The sequence below is a fragment of the Falco peregrinus genome, chromosome 6 (genome assembly GCF_023634155.1).
Source record: "Falco peregrinus isolate bFalPer1 chromosome 6, bFalPer1.pri, whole genome shotgun sequence".
Lineage (NCBI taxonomy): Eukaryota > Metazoa > Chordata > Aves > Falconiformes > Falconidae > Falco > Falco peregrinus.
This window is the reverse complement of record NC_073726.1, coordinates 19,691,452-19,716,591: the sequence shown is the minus strand read 5'-3', so window position 1 is coordinate 19,716,591 and position 25,140 is coordinate 19,691,452. Positions and strand designations below refer to the sequence as shown.

Sequence of the window (25,140 nt, the reverse complement as noted above, 5' to 3'; positions counted from 1 at the left end):
ACATATAACTCTCTATCTACCCACTTTCCTTATATGTTTGTTCTTCCCAGATAGAAAAAGTATAAACATAACCTTCTTTCTCTACAACCAATACATGTCTTGCAATAAAGGCAGCATATCTGTTAATGGTTAGAGCCTTGATTTACAACAGAAATTCTGGGAGAGATGCTGTAACTGCTATATTTAAGCAAATATTTCAAATACAAAATTACGCAAAGACATACATAGTCATTTCTAGACATGTCAGCATTGTAAGTAAACTGAGCTCAAACACTCAAGCAGGTCATAGTCAGATGTCCTTACAGCCACAGGAAGCAGGAAGAATCAGAAAGAGTGAGCTTTCTGGATGGAGAATAAGGATATTAAAAAGGAGGGGTCTTGGGAAAGGGTGGGCATTGTTCTGGTGGTATGGTAAGGGGCAGCGACTGGGTTTGCTGAGCATGAAAGTCTTGCACACTTTCTCATGTCTTTCATCAGAGACGGCCAGCCTGGCTCGCCCAGCAGGCACCAGGGTCTGCAGTGGCTGGCAACCAGCAAGTGGAGCATCTTTACATTGTTTGCAGCCCTGAGAGCATATGATCTCTCCAGGTTCAAATATTTCACCATTTCTTCACAAGCTGAAAAGCAACATTGTAAAAAAAACCCATCTCTATAATATCTATTTCTTGTGAAAGCCACACACTAACATTATATGAACAAATTAAGCAGCTGTTGCAACACTACCAAGATGTGTGAGGCAGTGACGCAATGCTTATTTTATGCTCCGGATTAATGCGAAACAAGGGGCCTCAGCTGAAGTCTCACCACGTCCGAGGGTATCCACCCAAACCCCGGTGCGGGGTGAACCTCCCTGGACAGGACGTTTGGAGAACTTGGGACTGTCAGCCTAGGTGCTGCATTGCCATCTAGTGCACAGCGCGGAAACTACACGGCGAGGCCTGCACGTGCAGATGCACTGGGCCAGGCGTGTAAAAGGAGGGTTTTCAGAAATGTTCGCTTGGAGAGTTACAAGTAATGGCAGCAGGAAATTCTTAATAGAAATCTCCAGGTTTATTCCTTCTTTTTCTAAAGGAGCAAGAATCAATGCTGTGAGGGAACAGCAAGAGAAATTTGAAACTCTCAGCCCTTCCATTTTCCTTTCCTGGATGTAGGAGAACCCAGGGAAGAACCCTGTGTACCCTCTCACTGCAAATACTCTGCATTTATAAGCTGCAGGTAAGCCTTGCACAGTCTCCTCTTTCAGCTCAGTATTTGCTTGCAAACAGAGCACAATAAGTAACTCTCATTTCTCATTCAAATTTATTCACTGTTTGCCTTTGGGATTGCTCCATGGTTGGCACATTACTCCTACACTGTGAACAGTGACTCAATGAGTTGCAAAGCATTGATCTCTCCACTTCTGGCAGGTGTGTTGCATCCCCAAGTTTGGCTGCATGGGTGCATGTGGATCAAAAAAAAAAATCGATATTGTCGAAACTGTAAAATATGCTTTTTGATTTGTAAATATGCCATTCAGGGTTTCAGGCTGCAAGAAGCATTTTTTCCTAAACACTATTTTTGGAACATCCAAGAAGTGGCTGTCAAGAAAACTTGGAAGAGATTAGCAAGAGAAGTTAATTGCAATCTGTTCATTAATTATTTAGCTGGGTATTCTTTTCATTAATTTCTCTCTTCTGCCTACAAAGAGGTTTAGAGGAGGTTCCATAAAAAGGCACAGGTATAAAGCAAAAACAGCAAAGGATTTAAGTTTTAAGTACCTGGTCCCATATCTATGAGTAAGGTAACTTGGCTGCTCAGCAAGGGAGGATTGGGTACCTGAGATGGGATTATGAAAAGGCCAGCTGTCTCAGGGGGACTCTGCCAAAGCTAGTCAAGTAGTCTTGGTGACTAGCTTCCTAAATGAATTTTGTAGCCTCCTGTACTCATGACCTCTCTTTCTGCCTGGTTTTTAGCTCAGCAACTGTGTTACAAAGCCCAGTCCTGAAAAATGCATCTATAGAAAGAGATTATAAAATGATTTAGCAAGACTTCTTATATGACATGCCCTGGGATATTTGAGATATCCATGAGGGATGAGTGCGATGATATGGACTGTATGGGAGACCCAGGCCTTCCTAAACTAATAAATCAGGCTGATAAAAAAATCAGGCATCCTGAGGTTTATACATACATGCAGTATAAACTGCATTCATACAGTTAGGCAACTGAGACTGTTCACAGCATTCCTGCTTCCCCTGGTTTGGTTGCACATGTGTATGGCACATGCCCACACTCAGTACTGTATCAGCAGTTTACAGTTTAGGGGCTGGTGGGCAACAAACTCACTAATAATATGATGTTCCTGGTGCCCCAACCTGTGCAATGCCCAAGGCCTGCTGTGTTCAGCCTTGTAGTCCTTGTGGAGCACTTGTGGAGCAGCCTGTCTTTCACTTCATAGCCATCTGCCTGCACACCCCTATCTGCATCTGTGGCTGTTCTCCCTGTCCTGGTCTTCCACAGTGTTCTTATCCTCATTGTCTTGCACAAGGGCACTCAGAAATTTCTGTTATGGCTGTTGAGTTGGGTTTTGTCAAAAGTCATTGCCAGCACCGTGTGAGTTGCCCTTCCTTCCTCTCTCTACGCTCCATTGCTCACTTCATAATTTTTACTTTAAATCCATATACTGAGGATCAAGTTGATAAGAGTTGTTCAGATAGGCAATTAACATTTCCCAGTAATGTACACACACAAGGCTCAGCAGCCAATTAGATCTGCAAAATCTGTTCTAGAATGAAGCACGTGTCAGTCCATTCTGCTAGCACAATGAGGGTGGGAAAGCATTGGTGAGATCAAGATGTATCTGCAGTTACTTCAGAAATGGCATTTTCAGGCAGTGCTTCACTGGAGAGGATGCTATGAAGAGGATACTCATCTGGAGGGACCCTTGTCGCTTATGCTGGTTGGCCACTTGGGAGTGCGTTCTTCCCTGCCCTGCACCCCCACCCCCCCCACCCCCCGCTTCTTTCTTTTCCCGTTTCTTCCCTTGCATATTTGTTTGGGGTTTGTTTTGCCCAAATAAAAGAGTTACTGTTACAGTTGCTGTCACCATGACTTACAGACCCCAGAAATAAATCTTTGTGCCTGTAAACCTATTTGACCATCCTTTGTGCAATAACTGGAACTTCTGGTCTCTTTCAGATGAAGAGCAAATAGGTGAATTTAACTACTTGCCAAAGATTTAAGCATTCATAAAACCATTTAACATGTCTCAGCTCATATCTTATTGATCAGAGATAGTTGCTTAAGCTGTCTCCTGTGCGTGCTACATCAAAGAGGCTGAAGTGCAAAGTCAAATGTATTCTTTTAAGGTAGTGCCACCATAATTAGTTGAAATTCATCTGTTTGACTTGTTCTGTGTCAGTCAAATGTGAGAGTTTTAATGATTCAATTTTAAAGCTATTAGTGAATAAAGAGATATCAGATACTACTGAATAACCGTTTGACGTGGTGTGATCTGGCCTCTACCGCTGCAGCCAGGGCCACTGACAGCTCTCATGTTTTTGAAGCTATGAAGCACAGCTTGCAGGAGTAGCACTCTTAGCAGTTGACTTTGAGCTAAAAACACTCCTGGAAGTTTTCCACAGGGGTGTGAGGCATTGCTGTGCTAAACCATCTGTGCAGACTTGCCTTTCTTTGTGTAAAACTTGGATAGACATCAGGAACCTCCAGACTATTCACTCAGGTATTCCAGACAGAGCAGGGTCAAGGCAGTATTAAACAGAAGTACTTAGATGTTTTGGTAGGTGGCACTGCAATGTTTAAGGGGTGCTTGGCCCCAGGGGTGAAATCAGGTGAAACACAGTATAGAACCAGATGGTTCTTTGTCTGCATTCATAAAAGCTGGTATGCTAAGAAATACATAATCTGAACTCCAAAAAGTGATCCATCTTTCTCCTTCCTTAAAGAGAAGATGCATGTAGCAGTTGTGTTATAGTTCCTGCATCTGGCTAGAAGTGGAGATCAAGAGTTCCTGGTCCTTGATTTTTTGACTGCTTCTCGTTTTATTCCAGTAAGAATTAAAACCAGCATAAAAAGTCTTCTGTCTCTCAACCAGTATCCAAAGTAGAGCCAAGATCCCCTTCGTCTTTGTGGATTAACAATCATCTTCGTCTAGGATTTTAACTTCATTTAAAGGAATAACCTGAATCAGAGCATACTCTCTTCATCTGAATTAGTGTAATATAAATTAATTCACATAAAAATAGGAGCTTTTGGAACCCATATATTCCACATTCCAGCTGGTACCTCTAGCCAGTAACTTACTTCTACTGCTAGAAACATTCTGTACATCTATCAGCTATGTCTCCTGCAGGATTGTACTAAGTACCAAATGTCTTACACAAGAGGCACATACTCCATTCAGCAAAATGGGTGATGCTCTTGGGTGCTCAGGGTAGTCTCTGTCTGGTGCCTGGAGGACTAGATGGTGGCTGGAACAGATTTCCGAAATTAACCTCTTGGCTGCACTGACTTGTCATTGAATTAAAGTGTATTCTTTGCACAAAGTTCTTTCTTAGTGCTTTTCCCCATTCCTCATAGGAAAATAAATAATTAGAAGGTCCTGGTTCCCCTTTTGTCCTTGTTTTCTGTCAATGTGAGCTCGTGAATGTCAACAGTGTTCTTCAGTATATCCTGCTGAAGACAACTAGGTTGAGGTTGTCAAAAGTGCAAATAAAATGCAGCTGCTGTCACACCACAGTCCGTGTATGTGTGTGTGAGTGTCAATGTACAGTAATTGTAGTGATAACTTCTGATTTTGCAAAGCAGACCCAGTGTTTGACCAGTGCAAAGATAAATACTTACATCTGTAGAATGAATGGGTGGAGAAGGATATGCTTCCATATTTGTGGTAAAAACACAGGAAATGTCTGGATTTATATGTCAGTATCCAAAAATACTTGCACATCCAGCAGGCTTTTACAATCTGCTAATGGTTTGAGGTGCCCATCATGTTTTATCTCCCATCATGACAGAAATTATCAGTGGAGAAATTTGCCTGGAAGCATTCAAATATGTGAGCTTTCTTTTGGGGAAAAATACGAGGCGAAAGTAAGGGCAAAAATGAGACTTTCCCAGTCCTACACACGAATATTCTAGTGGGGCTGAACTTGCAAATATGTTTAAGGTGCATCCTAAACCAAAGTCACATAAAAGAGCACACACACGGCTACATGTAAGTCCTGAATTGTCCACAAATCCTTGGTGTTACACAAGTGATGCTGGGCAAGAAAGAGAGTCCTGAAAAAGATAGGTGTGCCTAGTTACATCAAGCATGTGTTTCGTAAAACACCAATTCACAGAACTCAAGGGAAATCCTGGCCTTAGTGGAACACTCCAGGACATTAATGAGCATAAAAATTTCTGGCTTAGTGCCGCATTCGACAATCTGTCATTCAGCAGACACATAGGGTGTGGGTTTTCTCACACGGCTTTTAAAGTGATGTAATTATTACGGGTGATGTGAACTAGCAGAAGAAACAACACCGAACTTTAGCCACCATTATTTCTGACAGCCTATGCTGAAATGAAGCAGGAGAACTTGTGAAAAACTGTATGCCCTTTGGGTGGCGCCTACTGCAAAGCATTTGGTTTCTTTTCTTACACAGTAGAGCTGAGAAAGGTCCCGGCCTGCTGCTGCCTGGGTGGCCTTTGAGTCCCTAGCTCCTTTGGGTGCTGCTGGGAGGCGGTATGACCACAGAGCATCCGGGATATCTGGCATGTCAAGAGGGGACAGAAAATAAAAAATTAATAACATCTCTTTATAAATGCAGTTTGCATCTGGTAAATGTGTCATTTGCCTTTCTGGTTTTTGGTTTTATATGCCTACTAAAAAAAAAGCTGTAAACATATTTTGTTAGTTATTAAGTTTATTATTTTTTTTAATACCGTTGATGTGTACACTCATAAATAAAACAAGTCCTTGCCTAGCCTCACTATTAAAAGAACAAAGAAAACCAAGTTTCTTTCTTTTTCAGGGTATAGTACCATGTTTACATTCCCTCAACAGACACTGGTAGGCTAGGTGGGTAGAACAGGTTTTAGGTAGGGCTTTGAAAGCATGATTTCAGTTAGAAATCAATAGCTGGCACACCTGCTCTGGGGTGTAAGTATGTGGGCTGTTAGATCTTGGGTCAGATCTGATTTTCACCAGTGATTTTCGCCCATAAGGATCTGGGGTGTGTGGGGAACGTGAGGTGCGGGCGTATCCAGGCTCGGCTCCCACCCAACCTGCTGGGCCAGCAGAGCCAGCAAAGGATGATGTAACGTGCTGCTGGATGTGCTAACACCATGCTGCCAACACCTCCACAGGCAGCTGAAAGCAGGTCTCTCTCTGAGCTTGGTTTCCTGGGGCTGTTTTAGAATTTCTTCAGTTTAGACATGCTGGTGGTGCTCAGCTCTGCCCACAGTCTCCTCCTTTTTGTAATCTAGAGCATAAATGTTGTATGTCGCTGGTATTTATAATACATTGTGCGGCAACACTAAAGGTGATAATGCACTTCTAAGCAGCTGTGATGTGCCAGAGTACCATGACCTAACAAGGTTAGCCCCTAAGCTCGCTTAGTCATCAATTTATAAAATCATTGTCTAGAAAAAGAAAACACATCCAAAGTACCAAGAAGATAAACACAAGGACTTTATTATTCAACACTAAAGACTTTATTTACAATTAGACATGAAGATCTGAGAAAAAAGAGTTTCAGCTTTATTTTATTTGCATTGAGTTCATTAACATTTCTAATAAATGTTTATCCTGCACTGTTTGAACAAATGTAAATACTTAACATTAGCCTTAATAACATGAATAACAATAACTGTAACTGATGTTTTGGACAAAATAACTATGAATTATAATTCAAGTGCAGACTAGGTGCTGAACATAGTTTAAAAGTCCAAACCTGCATTAAGGTCAATGAGATTATACATATGAACAAACGTATTTGTGTGCATGAAAAATTGGGCCCTGAGACATTTAAAATCATGGCCTGGTTTGCTGGATTGCTGCTGCTGGATCACCACAGAGCACTAAACAACACTAGTAGAGCAAACACTAACTTGCTGACAATGGACTTGAAGCTAAAAAAAATTAAGCTGAAATGCTAGTGTCAAAAATTACAGGAGCATTGCTGTGGTTCCTTTTGTCAAAAGATCTCCCTGTTAGATTCTGGCTCTAAAGACTAGTTTTATTATAAAAACTTGCTTGAACCACAACAGAGGTGTGCTTGTTTCAGAGAAGAAGGTGACTGAATGACTTTAGCTGTCCTCATACTTTTTTGGCCAGTCCATAGGACTCTAGGTCCTTCAGCTGGGTCAAACTGTCCCCAGACTAATACAGGAACAGAGCATCACATACGACACCAGTAATAATGTAGACACAAGAGAAAGGTCTTGTTTTTCATTAACTAGCAAACATGGTGAGTAATCAAATGCACAGGTGCTCTAAGTGAGAGCGGAGTTTCCCTTGAGGGTCATGCCTCCTTCATGTCTCCTGCCCTGTTACTTTGCATTTCCAGCTCACAGCTGGAGAAAGAGTGCAGTCATGCACCACACAGACCTTACCTTCAAGAATAATCTCTTAGGATTTCTGTGACTCATCAGCTCTTTTGATAGCTGTACAAGTTTGTTCGCAAGGAGCAGGGGTTTAAAACAACAGCATTTTAGTCTGCTGGGTTTTCCCCTTTATTTGCAAAAAGTGAACACACCTTACTAAAGATAACAAGCCAAAGATACTGTCCTTTACTAGCAAGGCAAACCTTTCTGGTTTAAAGTCCATTGTAGCATTATTTCCAAGCACCAGGCTATGAGAGGCTAGCCATGTTTGGTTTTCCTTTTTCTTTGCAGCTCTTCTTTAAGGGGATAAAAGGTCCAAGAAGAGATCTTAGAAAGTGCTGAACTCTGGCTGTCTTTCTGAATTCAGGGAAGGAAAGACCCCACAACACTCAATATCTGCCCCATTGACTGTCATTTCTAAGATATGGCATACAGATTAGATGAAAAAGTGAATGATTTACGCAGATGGCAGTGTTTGCTATTTGTCTACGGGCTGATGCACTTCATTAAACAAATGGTTATACAAATTTCCTTGTGGCAGATGATTCATCAGTGAAGAATTGGGGCTACCTGTTTTCATTTATGTTCTTCTATAGCAAGGAAGTGGTACCTTCTGGTGTTCAATCAAAATCATTACCTCAGTCTTTCCTATATCTGGAGCATTCTGGAATATTTTCTCTTAACCTCAAAGGTAACATATCAGATCATTCTCTAAGGGAGGCCTTGGGCAAATCGGGGTTTAGGGCAGAGCAGAGGCTGGTGTTTAAGCAAGAGCCAGTAAGTAAAGCACACAGGAGGCAACAGAAAGAGCAGTGGAGCAGCTTGGGAATTAGGGAGTGGTTCAGATAACTAAACAGCTGTGGAGCCAAATGTTGATGAGCTCCATCACCATATGAATGACTGTGTCGTGTCCTGTCTGAGCCATCTCCATATAAAATGTATAAACCACGTATTTTAGTAAGTCTTTTTATTAACTTCATGTATAACAGTAACTTTACATAATAAACTTCACATTCAACGCAATTCACATCCCTGAATAGAGGATAGAGAGCAGTTCTGTTGCAGCAACTTCCATTCCTTTAAGGAACAGAAAGAAATATTGCAATGAGAGCATCTAGAGCACAGCATGAGCTCAAAGGTGTTGTCATTCCCAGCCTGTGCTCAGAGACAGAACATCAGCAAATGGCTTTCAATTGTCTTGCACATCCCAGAAGAAAAAAACGTAGCAAGTTGCATAAATGGCAGAAGGTGGACTAAAATCCAGCTGAACTTCAACTTCAGTCTGCTTGAATGTCATTTAAAGTTTGTAACAAAGTTCAAATAATCAGAATTATTTGAAAGCATAGTTTCCATGGTGGCCTCTTTAGTGATGTCAGAAGTGTGGTAGACCTTTGGAAACATCAGCTCATTTGGGTTAGTGAGTTGGTCTTCTCAAAATGGAAAAGCATGTTGAATTGCATAGCATGTGGACTGACTGTGCCTTGAATCATACCTTTTGTCTCTGAATTTTAACATGCTGCTTGGCTGAAATTTCAGTTAAACACTGACTACCTCTGAAGTCTTTTGTTACCTGTAGTGAAATAAAATCAGAATTCAGCATGTGATGAGGTAAGTCTTCATCTTAAAAATGTCATTGCTGCAGCATACTTTTCAACATAACGTCCATGTCTGCACTTCATTTAAATCACTCAAAATAATGTGTTTGTTTCCCTATATGTCAGGAATATATCCACCACTTGGTTATTGTACTTAGGATGGGAGTATATTTAGTCTTAGTGGGCTAGGTATGTTCAGGAGATGTTTAGACTAACATGTCATGTTAGTCAGTGTTGCATAACTGAAAGACGTGAGAAACCCTATCCAACACTTAATAAAAAAAAAGTCATTTACAGTGGTTTCCTGAACCCCAGAAAGGAATATGTCCTGGAAAGGCACAGGAATCCACAGCTGTGTGGTCTCTGTCCCAGAGAAGCACTAGAGGGCACTTCTGAACAGTTTAGCATTCTTGGGTTAAATGTCTATTTTCATAAATTCACAACAATCAAGTCTTCTGGTATAGTTCCATGGTACTCTCTCCTGAGTGTGTTAAAAGCATCCTGAAAGATTAAGACTGGGAAGAGAATTTGAAAACATTAGCTAAATTATCTGGATGATTTCCTACAAAACAACTGCTGAATTTTCTGACACTTACAAAACAAGAACATCTAAATACCTCATGATTCTGAACTTGAGACCCTGAGGAAAAGTTACTGCTGAGGACTGAACCATTAGTGCTTACTTACTTATTTTAATTTCTTTGATCTGCATACGAAATAGGAACCCATGAATGCAACGAACAACACAGAACCTCCAATCATTAAGGCCATCTGCAGAATACTCAGCATCTGGACCCGACCGGTGACTTTACTTCTGAACATTTCTGCTTTCTCATCCCCAATAACAGCAGACTGAAACAGTGCAAGAAAAATGTCAGTGAAAGGTAAGTATGTAAGCCCTCACTTGCTGAATATATTCTTGGTGTGTGCAAATCACAGCATGAATTTAATTGTCCAATTTCAGGGCACCAAGACTGAAAAAGCTAGGCGTTTGGATTTTTTTCTCTTTATTTTTTGTTTGGGTTTTTTTGTTTGTTTTGTTTTGTTTAAACATTGAAGATTAATAGACATAAAATATACTAACCTCATTTAGCCAAAGAAGGGGGAAAATATAAGGTTCTTTAACTTTTGATAAAGCTCTGAAATGAGAAAATAAGTACAACATTTTATGTACAGCATTACATGTTACCTTTAGTTTGGTGCATAAGCCCAGTCTCTACTTTTTTTTTCTGCTGTAACTAAATTTCTACTACATTTCTACATTTTCTAACTACACCTTCCAGATTTACCTTTTCTGTGTAGTTTTGGACTGGGGAAAAAAAAAAAAAAAGCCTGCAATTAATAAAAGCCATTTTACATATCATGTAATCATATCTTTCTGTCTAGTCTTCCATATGTGGGTAGTCAGAAAGAAGAAAGGCTGGACACAGCTAGATGTTGGTGGGATGGTCTGAAGATCTGTGTGGTGTTCACCTGCCAGATATACAGGATCCTGAAATGCATGTCTGCACATGTACATTTGGGCTAATGAAGAGAGAAGAAACAGCTAGAGACCCATCAACCATTGTGATAAAATCCACCTAGTGACAGAGCACACATAGATTCTCTCTCTTTCATTTGATTTATTTCAGAAAATACATTTTGCCTTCTAGTTCATTCTCATAGCCCCCATTTGGGTTTTGTAAGAATGTTACTTTTTAAGAACATGTCGCCTTGCAAGCTTCTGTGGGGAAATCAATTGTATGTTAAAATACTTGGGCAGTGCCTTGCACAAGAAGTCTTGCTCTTTTGATGAAATTTATGTTCTCTGAACAGTCATAACTGAAATTTTTGCAAGAAAGAAAAAAGACTTTGGAAAGTTATTTTTATTCCTTCTTTTCTCAGCCATTTCTACCTACTCTTTCACAGACCAATTAGCCTGCTTGAAAAAAGTCTTTAAAAACAAAATAATGAAGTAGTACTTACTCAATTTTTGCTGCAGGCTTCACAAGAAGGTTTACTTGCAGCCTTTTCGCAAATTGTAGCGTAAAACCAGTGATCTAAAACCAGAAAAAAACCCACACATTAATTAAAATTTTTGAATTGGATGCTGAAACCTAGAATATGGACTGTGACAAAAAGCACATTATCCTTAGGTTTTTAAATTTCAATTTATATTACATGTTATAAAATTTTAATGATTCTAAGAGTCTCCCATTTATCACAGAATTTCTGATCTTGTGGCTTTACCATAGTTACTTTAGTCATTTGCAATTAAAACTGAAGGGAAAAAAAGGTTAAAACCACTAAATAATCTGTGAAATGTTCCATATAAAAATATGGTTTAGGTGGGGGGGGGAGTGTTCTACCAGAATTCAGATAATTTTTCTTTTTCAATAAGAAGTATGTTTAACTTGCATAGGGCTGCAAAGAATAATTTCGTAACAGAACAAAGATATCAAAACAAAGGTCAGATCTTCCCTCCACTTCCTTTTTTTCCCCTCCATCCTCCACAAAAACAAGACAGGGTACGATTCTTGAAAATTTCATATCAGATTTAGGACTTTCTGGTTGACATCTCTTATTTCAAATAAGGTGAAAAAAAGATTTAACTTTAGATCTCCTCTTTGAAGTTACATAGCTTGGTTGTCAAATTATGTGCCTAAAAATATTTTAGTGAGGTATCCTGAATTTTATCTTTTTATCCAAATTCAGAGCAAAATAAAATTTTGGAACCTTAGAATTCATTACACAAGACATAAAAATTTGGTAAATAAAATTAAGAATCCAAATCACTGGAACAGAAGTAGAGGTAAAACTGGAGGCAATCAGAATCAGAGCTGTCATAAATTCATTCAGTTTGGGAGCTCTGTTGGACAATCCGCATCACAAAGACTGTATTAGGTCTGTTCTAGAGCAGTATGTTTGGACTTGAAGTAAATTGATCTATATTTATTTAATCTCAGTTAAGATAGTAATTATACAAAAATGGATTGCTATACAAAACAAAAAAAATCCTTAAATATACAAGCAACAGAAGAACTTTCATAGAAAAAAAATTTTCTCAAAGTACTTGAAGGTCATAGAAAAGCTATAGCATACTGCAAAGTTTGCAGAATCTATTTAACCCCCCATTTCCAATAAGGAAAATTCAAAACTTAATTCTGCAAACTTTGAAGGTCATTATGAGACAAATTCTGTTCTAAATTTCCCCTGCTAAAACTATAACACTTTTGTGAACATATCTTGCAAAAGCAAACATGACACGATTGTATCTTTTGCTTGTCCCTCTGGTAAAAGGCCTACTGTACTACAATTAAATTCGAACATTACAAGTTTACTGAATTACAATTATTAAATATTTGGACTTACAGGTTCTACATCTAGAAACGTCTCATGCTCCTTCTCATTTGGGCTCAGGCCTTCAACATCATGCAATATAGACTCACTTGCATGAAGAAAATGCGGAAGAGAGATAAATACTGGCCTTTCTATTTGAAAAAAAAAAAACCTCACTTGAATCATTAAGCCTTATTTCAGTGATCACCTTCTGAGGCGATATTTTCCATTCAAACATAGTTTTTATATAGACACACAATCTTGATAAAAATGCTAATATTCCCACACCCTGCCCCCACCCCCCAAAAAAAATAAAAATTAAACATTTCAGTGATTCTACTATCATGAGAAAAATTTGCATGGTGAAATAAATTGTAGTTACAAATCCTGCATGTCTACACTGTGGAGCTGGTAGTGCTCCCAGTTTCATGCTGAGGTGAGGACCCTCTGTCACTGTTTCCCCCCAACTTCATGATCTTGTTTTAATAGAAAGCAAGCCTGAAGACAACCCATGCTTTCGACTCTGCACCAAATGCAGACTCTGTATATATTTATTTTAGTATATCAATGCTGAACTGGGCCAGTAGTGTCTCTCAGTCTCTGCGTGTGCATATAGTTGTGTGTATGAATTATCACAAATACAAGGACTGTAACTATCTCTGGCTTTTATACAGTGCCCCCTACTTTCCTTTCGATACATGCATTCCTGCAGTTTCAGTATACAAACTAGTATCACCATTTTGTATACCACTATACAAAATACAGAAATATTATATTCCTTATTCTGGGAAATGAGGCTCCAGAAATGTTAAAGGTCTCACAGGCAATCTGTGGAAGAATTCACAGACAAACACAAATGTCCTGGATCCCTGAGTAACACTTCAGCTACAGGACATGTGCTTTCTCCCCAGTCAAATGGATTGTTTGGTGGCACCGTGTCACTAACGTACTTGCTTTGCAGGCACTAATGTCTAGGACTCCAGCTATTGTGCAGTTCTTTGATATAACTTTATCTTTGCAGAAGCAATAATTATCTTCGACTTCAGCAGGCGATGCAAATGCTTCACGAGGAACTGTGAAACGATAGAGTGTGATTCCCTTCACATCCTGCTTGCCCTGGAAAACCCCATAGATCGACCTGAATATAAAAGAGGAGAAACATGTTTCAGTCATTTGGATTAAAAGTCTGAATTCATGGCAGTACTCCTTAAGGATCCCCCAGCTGGCTGTTTCTTAAAAGAGACAAGTACTCCAGGGAGCCAACATCTAGGCTTCCTTCACACTGTTCAGCAGTTTGCAGGAGTGTTCCTCTGTAATGGAGAATATTTCACATTCACAAAAGGATGTACAAGCTCAGAGGTCAGCAAAACAATATCCAAAAAAGACAAAAATATTAATAACATTAATAAATAATATACACAAATCTAAAAAATTAATCAAGAGCTCTTTTCCTAAACACTCTTACACCCACTGTTATTATGAAATTTTGGAAAGTTTTTGGACTACAGTACAGATACTTACCAATATAAGTCAGCTCTGTTATAGGTTCTTGCTGAACCGATGATACTAAACTAAGCTTTATGATGCAGGCAACATTCTGCATACAACTTGATTCCATTGCATATGAATCAGAGTACCACTTAAGCTTCTTTTTGCTGATACATTATCAGCTGGTATGGAGATATGGTTGTTACACAGTAATGTAACCAGGGTATCAACATTTTGTATTGCATCCAAACAAAATAAGGGTTCTGGGTTTTGCAATGTGGGCAGAATCACTTTCCATGACCCCGTTTCCATGACCTTTGGGCGCTTATTATTGTTCTTCATTGTTTATTAAATGTGAGAATTAAAAGGCCAGAGATATCTTGCAAACTGTGTGCAACTGATCCAAAGAATTTTATAATTTCTATTCTGCACTGAATCCCTTTTTCTAAGACCTGTGAAATGCTTTCCTGTTTGGGAATACAACTACTTCACACACATACAAATTTAAATTCATGTAAAAACACTGATCTTTAAAAAAAAAAACAAACAGTCTGCAGATAGCCCACTTTAAACCTAGTTAGAAGGAAGCAACTGTTTCCAGGCAGCAAAATAAATAAAGGGGTTGAATCTCCCAAAGTAAATAGTCTGTGATGCACTTTACATCTTTTAACATTGTTTTCAATGATCCCACTGGAGAACTCAGGGACACTGGATAGCCACAGCAGAAGCAGCAGACTGAAAACCCATCAGTACGGGAAGTATTATATGTTTGTAAATATATAAAAATAAAATCTGTAAAAATATCCTGTGAGAAGAACATTTTAAGTATCTAGTGGATGACAGTAAATCTTGTTCTGCATAGATGAAGTTCTGCAGAAATGCCAAAGCTGGACCTAACTGGCCCCTGCTGTATCTGTTGCCTTCTCAGACCAAGTAAGGCAGGTTCTGGGCTGGCTCCTGATCTAAGAAGTTCAAGACTTTAAACCCTGTGGCCATCGATGTCTTTCATAGATCAGTAACAACTCACCACAGTATCAGATATTCCTGAATTATACACCTGTAACTGGCTGAAGTAAACCACACCTTAAATAGCTTGCTACTTGACATAAAAAGAAGCAGTAGAATCAGGTTCTGAATGATGAGCACAGCTCATGAATCTACTTGTGTTAAGGTGACACATTTATGTTGAATTGCCTCAGGAACCTAAGCCCAAGCAGAGCCACTGCTGCTGCCCTCCAAAATGAGAAAGCATCCAGGTGGCACAGGCAGGTGTTATACACACACCAGGAAGGGACCAGCCTACCTGCAAATATCAGAGGAGAAGAAGCGCAGTACCTGATCCTTCTTAACAAATGGTGGGAATGATGCCCCATCTGTGAATAAAATAAAAAAAGACGTTGAAAGCAATTCCACTTAGGAGACATGATTTAACTTCTAGCTCAATACTGAGGTGTTACTTTCCTATAATGCTGTGAAAAAGGTAAACAAAGTGAGTCATTTATGGGGAAAATATTTATGTCAGTTATTGCACAGTGGCAGGCACTCCACAGCTATGATTGTATTGTTTTTGAAAGCAAACCAAATTATGGCAGCTTTTTTTTTTTGTTTTTTTGGTCACTGTGTGAAGCTATATGATGAAGCCCATTAAAAACAGAGGATACAAAACCCAATCCTGTTTAATATGAATCCCAATAGCTGTTGCCATTGCTTCAAGATTTATGCAGTCTTAAGGCCTTAACGTTTCTAGAGGTGTTTGGTTTGCCTGCAGTTATGGTACTCAGTGTTTACAATAAACACTGAATCTGCCTGTTTAATAATCAGTTCTAAACCTTTATTCACCAAAGCTTCTCAAGCAGACCTCCTTTTTAAGCTGAGATCCTCTCCATAGCTAATGGAGAGAAGGAAGCACATCTAGGTCACAGTCCATCTCATGCCATGGTAGAGATGCAAAATATGTCAGAGGGCCAGAGCTTTGGTGGTGTCTTTCTCCCCACTCTCTATAAAAAGAACACAGCAAGTTCAGATGCATATTTCTGCATTGCAAGCATCCAGAATCTCTGCCATTTTCCAAAAAAAGGTGTTGTAAGAAACCTTTAACCAGTACATTTGTTACTTCTTGGTACAATTTCTGTTTGGTTTCTTAGTCAGCAGCCATAACCAAGGGATTGAAAACATCTATGATATCTTTGAATCTAGTTGGCAAGAACAAGAATTCTAAATTACACACTGCCATTTGCCCACTGCTGACAGAAGCACTTTTTCTTAAAGAAGATTCAAGCTCACCTTAGACACACTATTTCTAAATCTTGGCAGTCTTGGAAGGTTGGCAAATAAGGAGTAATTTTAAGCCCCATACAAGAATACTGCTTAATATTTTTATCCAGATATTTACTTATATGACATGTGCTGTGCTTTGTGGTGTGAAAGCTTACAAGATATGAAGGAAATCTTACACTTACTTACAAGACTTTTTAAACCTGCTGCTTCTCTAAACACATGGTCTCTCCTGAGCAGTCGCACTGAATGCTCTTGTAAAACGTGTGATAACCTTTGCTAACAAGGAAAAGCTCCACATTTTCCCTGTACTGGAGCACTTAGTCTAGTTAGCTGAGTATGTTAATTCCATCAGCTGTGGAAGAAGAAAAAAACAGAAAGCTGATCCTGGGAAAAATGGCTCCATAAGAAAGAAGGAAAGTCCCAGAACCTAAGAAAATATCACCTCTTATAGAATTAATGACATAGTTTAAAAATGAACTAATCTTTCCTGACTCAGAAACTCAGGTTCTTGTGATATATTTGAAATACTTCAAAATAACTTGCCATGTAAAGCAAAATGGAAAAGGAAAAAAAAAAAAACAAAAACCTGCTTGTTTTGATACTCGTTCACTGAAGACCTATAACTCTCCACAAAAGCCTCCACCATGACATCTGCCAGCCTCAGCTCAAGAGATTGTTGTGTCCTCAAAGCAACGCTTTCACTCATCAAAAATAAAAATACCATCTTGAAAAAGTGTATCTTAAACAATTCAACATGCATTCTAAAAGCAAATTCAAAAATATTCCTCTCCAGTTTATTCATCCCAAACTAAATTACTTCTTCTTCCCATGGCCTCCAAACTACCTGTCTGACAGCCTTCTCCTTGTCACCTCAATTTCTTTTCACATCTCAATTAAAAAAAAAAAAATATCTGTCTATTCTGGTACATTTAATTTTGTTTTTCAACACTTTAAATGAATGTACATTATTAGAATACAAAGGTAATTTTCAACTGCTATAGCAAAGAAAATGAATTTTAGTTATATTGTACCATAAAGATAATAAGTAGAAACAGAGCTGGATTCTTTTCTTGAGTCTCTTCCACATCTACTCTATCTGAAAAGGATGTGTGTACATGTATATGTAAAATAGCATACATCGACATATTATACTTATTATAATAGATACACACATATGCATGCATAGTAGCAATATGTATACAGTCATATTTATATAGACGTTTAATATAAAGAATACGGAACTGTCAAAGCCCAGGGCAATTAACCTAAATGTTGTTTCTCATTATTACCTTGTAATATCAAGAAATGTGTGGAAGTTTTAAAAAGCTTTAATAGGCTTACCTGTGCCATTAACCAAATCACAGTGACCTTCCCAGTATGAAAGATTCCTTTAAAATAAAAAAAAAAAGTCATGCTGCACGTAGTATATTACACAATGTAATCCATTTAATTACCTGTATTGCTAAATATAACTGCTCCAGTATAAGCCTGATCCACTAGCAAAGTCAGAGGATAGAGATGTTCATTCATTTATTCAGATAAACTATATGATGCATTAGAATAGGATAAAGGGATCTAGCTACTGAAGTATGCAAACCAGAAGGAACTACTTGTATCAAAGAATCAATAACTGTCTTAAAGCCAAGCTCCTAACAGGATCACTAATAGCTGAAAGAGAGAGGTGGTTTTGCTAAACCCAGGGCTTGATTTAGCTTCCTTTGAATTGTTGAAGATTTTCCATTTATCTGTAGTTCTTAATGAATCAAACCTTAAAAGCCATACCTTGAAAATACGTATGTTATCATACCTTTTCTCTTTATAGCTTTCAATTATTGCTGTTTTCTTAATATCTTCTTTCCCAGTATAGACTTTGTAAAGTCCATCGAATGTCCCGTTATACTGTAACAGACACAAGAAGAAGGAATAAGAGTTAGAAGTACTGACCCAGATTGTCATATTTTGTCAGATTTTTCTTACTCATAGCAGCTGCCTTAACTTTTATTCACAGAATGAAAACTGAAAACTGAAGGTTTTGCCTCCTCATTGGTTTCACTTACCGGGTAGAAGACTCCCAGAACTGGGTCCAAGGGGAAGGGGACCTTGTTTAAGAATGGGTCTTTGTATCCCCACAGTAATTCTTTCACTGTTCTGTTCTGTAGCATGGATGACTTAGAAGATTTAATCCAAGTGTTTAATAGTAGTTGTATAAATGTGTTTGTGTACAAGGAAGGTGCAGCCTACAACAGCAATAAAATTAATGTTTAGCATAAAATTCTGCATGTGCTTTGGATCAAAGGTACAGAGTCTGACTCCAAGAAATCTCGAGCAAAGCCATTTTCCAGAGTTGCAGCTCACTGTCGTTTCTACTTAAAACTGACACTCCTTAACAAAACAATTACTGGGCATAATTTAACAGAGAAGGAGTTTGTCTTTACTGCTTACATGAGTTCATTAGATCATCCCTAATCACAGAATCACAGAAGGGCTGAGGTTGGAAGGGACATCCAGAGCTCATCTGGTCCAGCCTCCCCCTCAAGCAGGGCCACCAAGAGCCAGTTGGCCAGGACCATGGCCAAACAGCTTTTTAATATCTCCAAGTAATAATTTCAAATCCCTATATCTGTTACATGGGTTATACCACTTTCAGTTTTCTACCTCTTTTCTGTCATCTCCATACATCACATACTTCAGACTCATTCACACTACAAACATATAAGTAAAAAGATACAAGCCTGTTACTTACTGGCTTAGGTAAGTGGTTTAGGTTTGCTCTTACACTAGCAGCAATGCAACTGCATCTTGCATAAAACTGACCAAGTGCTGAATCTCTATTATTTCTTTACTTAGAAAGAATACATATTTGGAACAAACAAGCCCTTTCTGAACAGCTTTAATTCTAAATAATGCATAGCTTTTTCCTAATCCAATGAAGAACAATGTAGATTTACCAGCGGTAATTGCAATGAACGTTTGCAGAGGTATAAACACAAAGTCAAGTCCCAATAGCTTGTGGAAAGCCAACAGAAATTATCTATGTTGGCTGTCTGGTGAAGCAGGAAATATAAGAATTTTTGTAAGTAAATATGTGTAAAAACAAGTGATTCTCTTAGAGCAAGTGCTCAGCCTAGGCCCATTAGTGGGCCATCTCTTTGAACTTTGTGTTATGAAGATAGCAATGAAGAGTCTCTTTTGCTCTCAATTCCTGCCCCCCTCAACCCTACGAATCTTTCACTTTTGTCTGAACTTGAAAATAGAGTAAGTAAAAAGCATGGATATTACAAGATTAGGAGATAGAGGAGATGTGGGTTCAATCCTCTCAGGGTAAAGAAAGTGTGAAAAACATCTCTCTGAATGCCTTTCTAAGTGTTTTGATGAAAAGGTTGCGATAGAAAAGGTGGGCTGTACTGGATTAAAGTCAATGCTGTCAAAGGGAATAGGCAGAGCCTCTCTGGGAATCCAGGCTTATACCCATGAGGTTCTGAACAGCAAAACGGGTCTTGGATCCTCTGTTACTATTTCCCCTGAAACAAGCTTCGTGATCCAAAGTGTGAAAGCTGAGCAGTGTTAGTACCATGACATGAAGGACTCTCAGATTAGGAAACAAGAACAGCTTTTCAAAAGAGAGATGCTGGCCTAAATTAGGGCACAGGCAGAGTATGTTGGGTCTGAATAAGGTCATTTGCCTTTATTTATTAGGCCTTTTCTCCCTAGAGAAAAGAAAGCTCAGGGGACCTCACCATAATATTCCAATATTTAAAGGGTGGCTACAAAGAGAATGGAGGCTTTTTCTTCATAAGGAGTGGCATGGAGAAGAGAAAGGGCAAGGAGAACAAGGTGTACCAGGAAAGGTTTTGTCTTGGTAGAAAAAAGAATTTTCTTGCAGTGACAACAGTCAATCACTGGAACATCGTAGAGTCCCCCTCACGAGGCACAATTGGACAGGGTGCTAGAAAATTTCATATAGGCTTCCTTTCTCAGAAAATGTTGGATCAGATGACCTTTTGAGGTCCCTTCCAATAGGGGCTTTTCTATGATTCTGTGATTGCTGGTATGATTCGATTTTGTGTTTACACCAAGCATCCCTTCACTCTGTCTGAAGCAGCCACTCTCTCACTGTAATCCTGAACACTCACACGCAGGCACCACAGAGTTAGTACAGGACAACCAGGCAACACAACAAGGGCTGAATATAAATATGAAAACTGTGAACATTGGTCAAGGGCAAGCGTTCTCAGCCTGTAATAGCACAAAAACATCTAGACTGAAAAGGCTCTAGCACTACTCTAGGTGGAGGCCCCTTTGGTTTTCTTTGGAGGACTCAGGTCTTGGCTGGAAGGACAGCTCAGGGGATGCCATTGCAGTCGTGCTGAGGGGCACCACGGGGAGCAAGCAGCTGCAGCAGTGAGACCATGCATACACTGAGCATGGGGTTTAATACAACCTCCCCTGCAAAGCAGGACTGAGGAGGTTATGGAAAAAGTATGGCAAATCTGCCTTGTGCTGTTCATGCTGTACCTCACATAGAAAGAGAATCCATCCACAGACTCGATTCATTCCCACGCTAAAATTGAGTAGGAGGATGCTTTTTGATACATCCCATCCAAACTGATGACTTTGCTTCCATTGACAGGAACAAGTCAACTTTCATTTACCATTAAGATTACCCTGGGAATATAAGGAAACCTTAATATATATGCAATATGTCCTCAGAATTATGATATATATATATTTTAAAGGTAGTATTACAGCTGTCCTCAGTGTAACTGACACTCAACGTCATCTGAGTTCATAGAGAGGAAACTTATCCTGTGGTGGTTTCAGTATAACTAATGCTAAATTCTCCCCTATTTCCTCCAGTATCTCAGCATTTGAATGTGAACATTATGATTTTGTTTCTTTACTTACAACAACGGCAAGGTTGAGACAGGTGATGGTATCATTTTCTGTCCCAACAGACATTTCAGGTTCAAAAAGAGCAATGTTAGGCAGCATGTAGGATATTGTGCCGTCAGAGTTTTCCGTGACATTTTCTTTGGGTAAATATCGCACCCTTGAAATACCAAATAAAAACACAGAATGTTTTTAACATTTGATTTTCAGGACAACACACAACCATGCCTGACTGAAGTTCTTTGTAGATAAACGTTGAACATTTACAACCACTGAAAAGATTCTAAACTTTTTGTGTGAATATACATAAAAATTCGGTTTTCTGTACAATATTTTTCTTTTAGAAATATGTCCTTGGTACCTAATGGATTTTTTTTCTTGATACTAAAATGAAAACAACTATTTCTTTTTTACTTTTATTTCAATAATGGATCATGTATCTTTTTTATATATTGTTTTAAATTAATTATGTTTTGTCACATTTTTTTCTAAGCTGTAATTAGAAGGCGATGACTCAGAATGGTTAACGAACACTCTGTTAAGTTTTGATCTGATAGGCCTGTGTTGCAACAAAACAGATTACAGGTTAAATCCATAATGGGAGTCACTTTGATAACGTTTCATACACGTGGAGATTTATAAGCAATCTTTCAGCTCCACTAAGATTCTCATAAGCCTCTTAAGCATGCCCCATCAGCAGATCACTAATATAGAATCTCTGAGTTGATGCAGTTCTATCTTTAGCGCAACTCTTCAAGTCCCCATCCTCTTGCTGACCACTTTGTTGGGGCACCATCCTGCAGGCATCATATGACTTAGTCTGCGCTGTGGGTCCACAGAAGGGACCTTCAGGGTAATCCATCAGATCTTCCAGCCTGGGTGTAAGGGAACAAAAACGTTCGGAGCAGACATAGCCAGTGCAGGTGGGCCTTACCCCAAAAACAGCTGGATCTTGACTTCGCAAGACTGGTTTGTGTGCATGTCATTTCATTAATAGCTTAATGTGTAGAGCACCTACTCGAAAGTTGGGAGATCTTTTTTTTTTTTTTTTTTTTTTTTTCCTAATTATGTTACTTCTGACTGGAAACAAAAGACCTCAAACAAGGTTTCCTAGCAGAATCACGGGGACAACCGCATTTTCCAGACCAGTTGTTATACATCATAATAAATAATTAAACATTTAAAGGGAGATTCAGAGGGAGAGAGAGAGACAGTGTCACAGTGATTCAGGTAGACCCAATATCCCAGGTGAGCATGACCGCAGCAGTGAGAAGAGCTATAGACATCATTTCTTACATAGTCTTATGTAGGCTTCTGGCAAAGATTTGTCCCTGAGAAACCAAGCAACCATCATCACCACCAGAGTAAAACATTTCTGTTTGGTGGAAATTCACTTTCTGCAGTATTTCTTAACCAGTTAGTTTCCTGATTCCATTTCCTATATCTTCTCATGTACTCTATGGACCAAGAGTTTTCTACTTCCAATGAGAAATAAGTAACATTTTTAAGCATCAAAGCACTTCAACTGTAGATGCTGCATGGTAAAACCATCTTGCAAATACAATATACATCTTCAAAGATATCAAGAAAGAAATATCCTATCATTTTAGGAAATCAGTTTCATAACAAGTGTGCCAGAGATAGCTGGATATTGGGCTTATCAGGAAGCACCAGCTAGGCCTACGTCAACATCACGTTTAAAATTAAGCAGGTGATTAAAAGCTGGCCTGAATGGGAATGGACTGCTGCATCTAGACCCTCGCTAGTACATTCAGAAAAAGGAATGCTTTTCAAGGGGAAATTTGAAAAGGAAAAGCTATAGATTAAAAATAAGTCATAAAGGAACAAAGAAAAAAAATACATTATTAAAATAAATCTGAGTGATACATGGGTGATAAAATAATCTCTTGGGTTTAGGGCATCTGGCGTATTTTTCCCGTATGCAAAAAGCTGGCAAAAACTGAACAGCAACAAATGCAACACGCCTGTGTTGTTGTGGCAAACATCTTGCGAATAAGCAATCTCTTTTCACAAAGGCAAACAGCTCCACACCCAATTACCTGTTTTTATATACATGCTTTCCCAACATGAGACCAAATACAGAAAGTATCTGTGATTGCTGTGTGTAGCTGCAAGTTAGGCATTTTTGTCAAGTCTAACTGAAATACAATGCTGGAGTTTCAGAAATAAATTTTAACTCAGTAGAACTTTCTCTGACTTTCACCATGATCTCTGATATGACATGCCATGTACTCAGAGGGGCTTTGCTTACCTGTATGTGTAAGGTCCTCTTTGTTCAAGTTTTGGACGTGCTCCTTGCTCTAACACATCTGCAGGATTTTGTACATGGAAAATCCAAAATTGCCTGTAAACTGAACTTCCTGGCACAAGCCAATTTTGAAAAGCAATGGTACCATTTGTAATGACAGCTTCCTAAAAGGACAAAAACCAAAGCTAAAATTAACCACAAAAATTGAGCGACAAGCTGCATTTACTTTCCAGATGGTTGCAGAAGATTCCTAAACAACAGAAAAAAAAGCTATTTTATCATCAGTATGAGGCATACAGTGCACATTTTTGGCCAACATTTGAAAGCATGCTGACATTCCTGCTTAGTGAAAGGAAAAGTGAATCCCCCTAAAATGTGACCACAAAGCTGATGTAATTGCTACTGTAGCAAGCAGCAAAACTTTCCTACTGCTGTGGTCGGGCAATGCATTAGTTCCCAAATACTTGCCAAATCCACTGATTATTTGGAAAAAGAAAATATCTGAATGATACCCAGCAGTTTTAGAATCCATAAACTGTTTTTCACACATTTGCAGATAGCCCAAGGGAAGAAACAAGAATTATCTGGGAGCATTACTCAGGCACTAAAGTAATTTTGCATGCAGAGAATGCAGACAGTGTTCTTGCAGGACTGTTTTTTGTCAGAAAATTCTTGTCACAAAACCTGAGACTTTCTAAGAAATATCTCTAGCTTTGATAACATTTTGTTAGGATAGTTCCCCAGGTCTAGGGAATAAGGGCAAAATATGGCAAAAGACAGGACATCAGGAACCACTCCAGAGTAAGCAACAGCTTTATGTCTGTGGCACTCAACTATAGTATCATAAATGCCTATTCAGTCCTTGGGACTGTACAGTGAGAAAGAGAGTTTGAAGGTTTGTTTCCTGTATTTTCAGGGGAATGCCTGTTTTGCCTGGTCTACATCATGCCTCCTTGTACATGATTTTCCCAAAGTCCCGGGATAATGTAGTTTTTTCCCTTAGTGGTAAAAATTCAGAAAAAAATTCTCAACAGAAAAAAAAAATCTAGGCACCCTGGCTATAATATATGAAATGCTTTTTTATTAGTGTGGTGCAATATTAATTGATTAATTTGCACAGCTCACAGAGTCTCAGGAATTAAAAGGCTGGAATCCCCCCAGAGAGCATGAAAAGACATTTTAAATTACAGTTTACTAGATTTTCTTTCTAGCTTAAATTTCTGCCCTCTAGAGTTTGCTTAGCAAGCACCATAAAAAAAAAAAAAAACAAACAAAAAAACAAATTACCGATTAAGAACACTGCAATTAGAAATTAATACCATATCTTGAAGAACTCATAACATAGTCAGAGTTTTGTCTATGGAAAGCCTGTTTGTATGGTGGGGTTGCAAATGCCTTGCTTGTGGTGTGAAGCACAGGGCTTGCTGGTTGAATAGCTGCTATAATTTATGTGCATTTGTGTGAGTGGGGAAGGAAAGTTGCTGTAGCAAATGTGTTATCATCTTGAGGGCTTGCACTCAGACCTGACAGTTAAAATTCTCTTCAGCCTTGTTTTGCAAACCTCAGGAGGCCAAAGCCTATCAACAGCTGTGATCTAGCATGGGGCAGACCATGTCCCTGGCAAAGAGAAAAGCTTACATGATTTTGAAATCACCTTTTCAGTTTCCACAGAGGATTGCTCAAAGGATCTGGGAGAAGCAGGCTGATATTAAGAAA

General features: G+C 38.9%; 1 protein-coding gene across 4 annotated transcripts in view; it reads right to left on the bottom strand.

Moving 5' to 3' along the window:
- Positions 1 to 6,652: 6,652 nt before the first annotated feature.
- Positions 6,653 to 25,140, bottom strand: part of CD36 (CD36 molecule) — a 39,068-nt gene continuing 20,580 nt past the window's right edge. For 3 of the 4 annotated variants that reach the window (XM_027795381.2, XM_027795382.2, XM_005243466.3), the window contains exons 3-14: positions 23,428 to 23,588; positions 21,171 to 21,315; positions 18,323 to 18,502; positions 18,073 to 18,164; positions 17,607 to 17,653; positions 15,292 to 15,361; positions 13,451 to 13,638; positions 12,534 to 12,652; positions 11,148 to 11,221; positions 10,267 to 10,321; positions 9,870 to 10,034; positions 6,653 to 9,157 (exon numbers count right to left, since the gene is read on the bottom strand). In XM_027795381.2, coding sequence (XP_027651182.1) covers positions 9,870 to 10,034; positions 10,267 to 10,321; positions 11,148 to 11,221; positions 12,534 to 12,652; positions 13,451 to 13,638; positions 15,292 to 15,361; positions 17,607 to 17,653; positions 18,073 to 18,164; positions 18,323 to 18,502; positions 21,171 to 21,315; positions 23,428 to 23,588 — 1,296 coding nt within the window. In that variant the 3' untranslated portion in view covers positions 6,653 to 9,157. The other variant, XM_027795383.2, reaches the window with a different exon arrangement.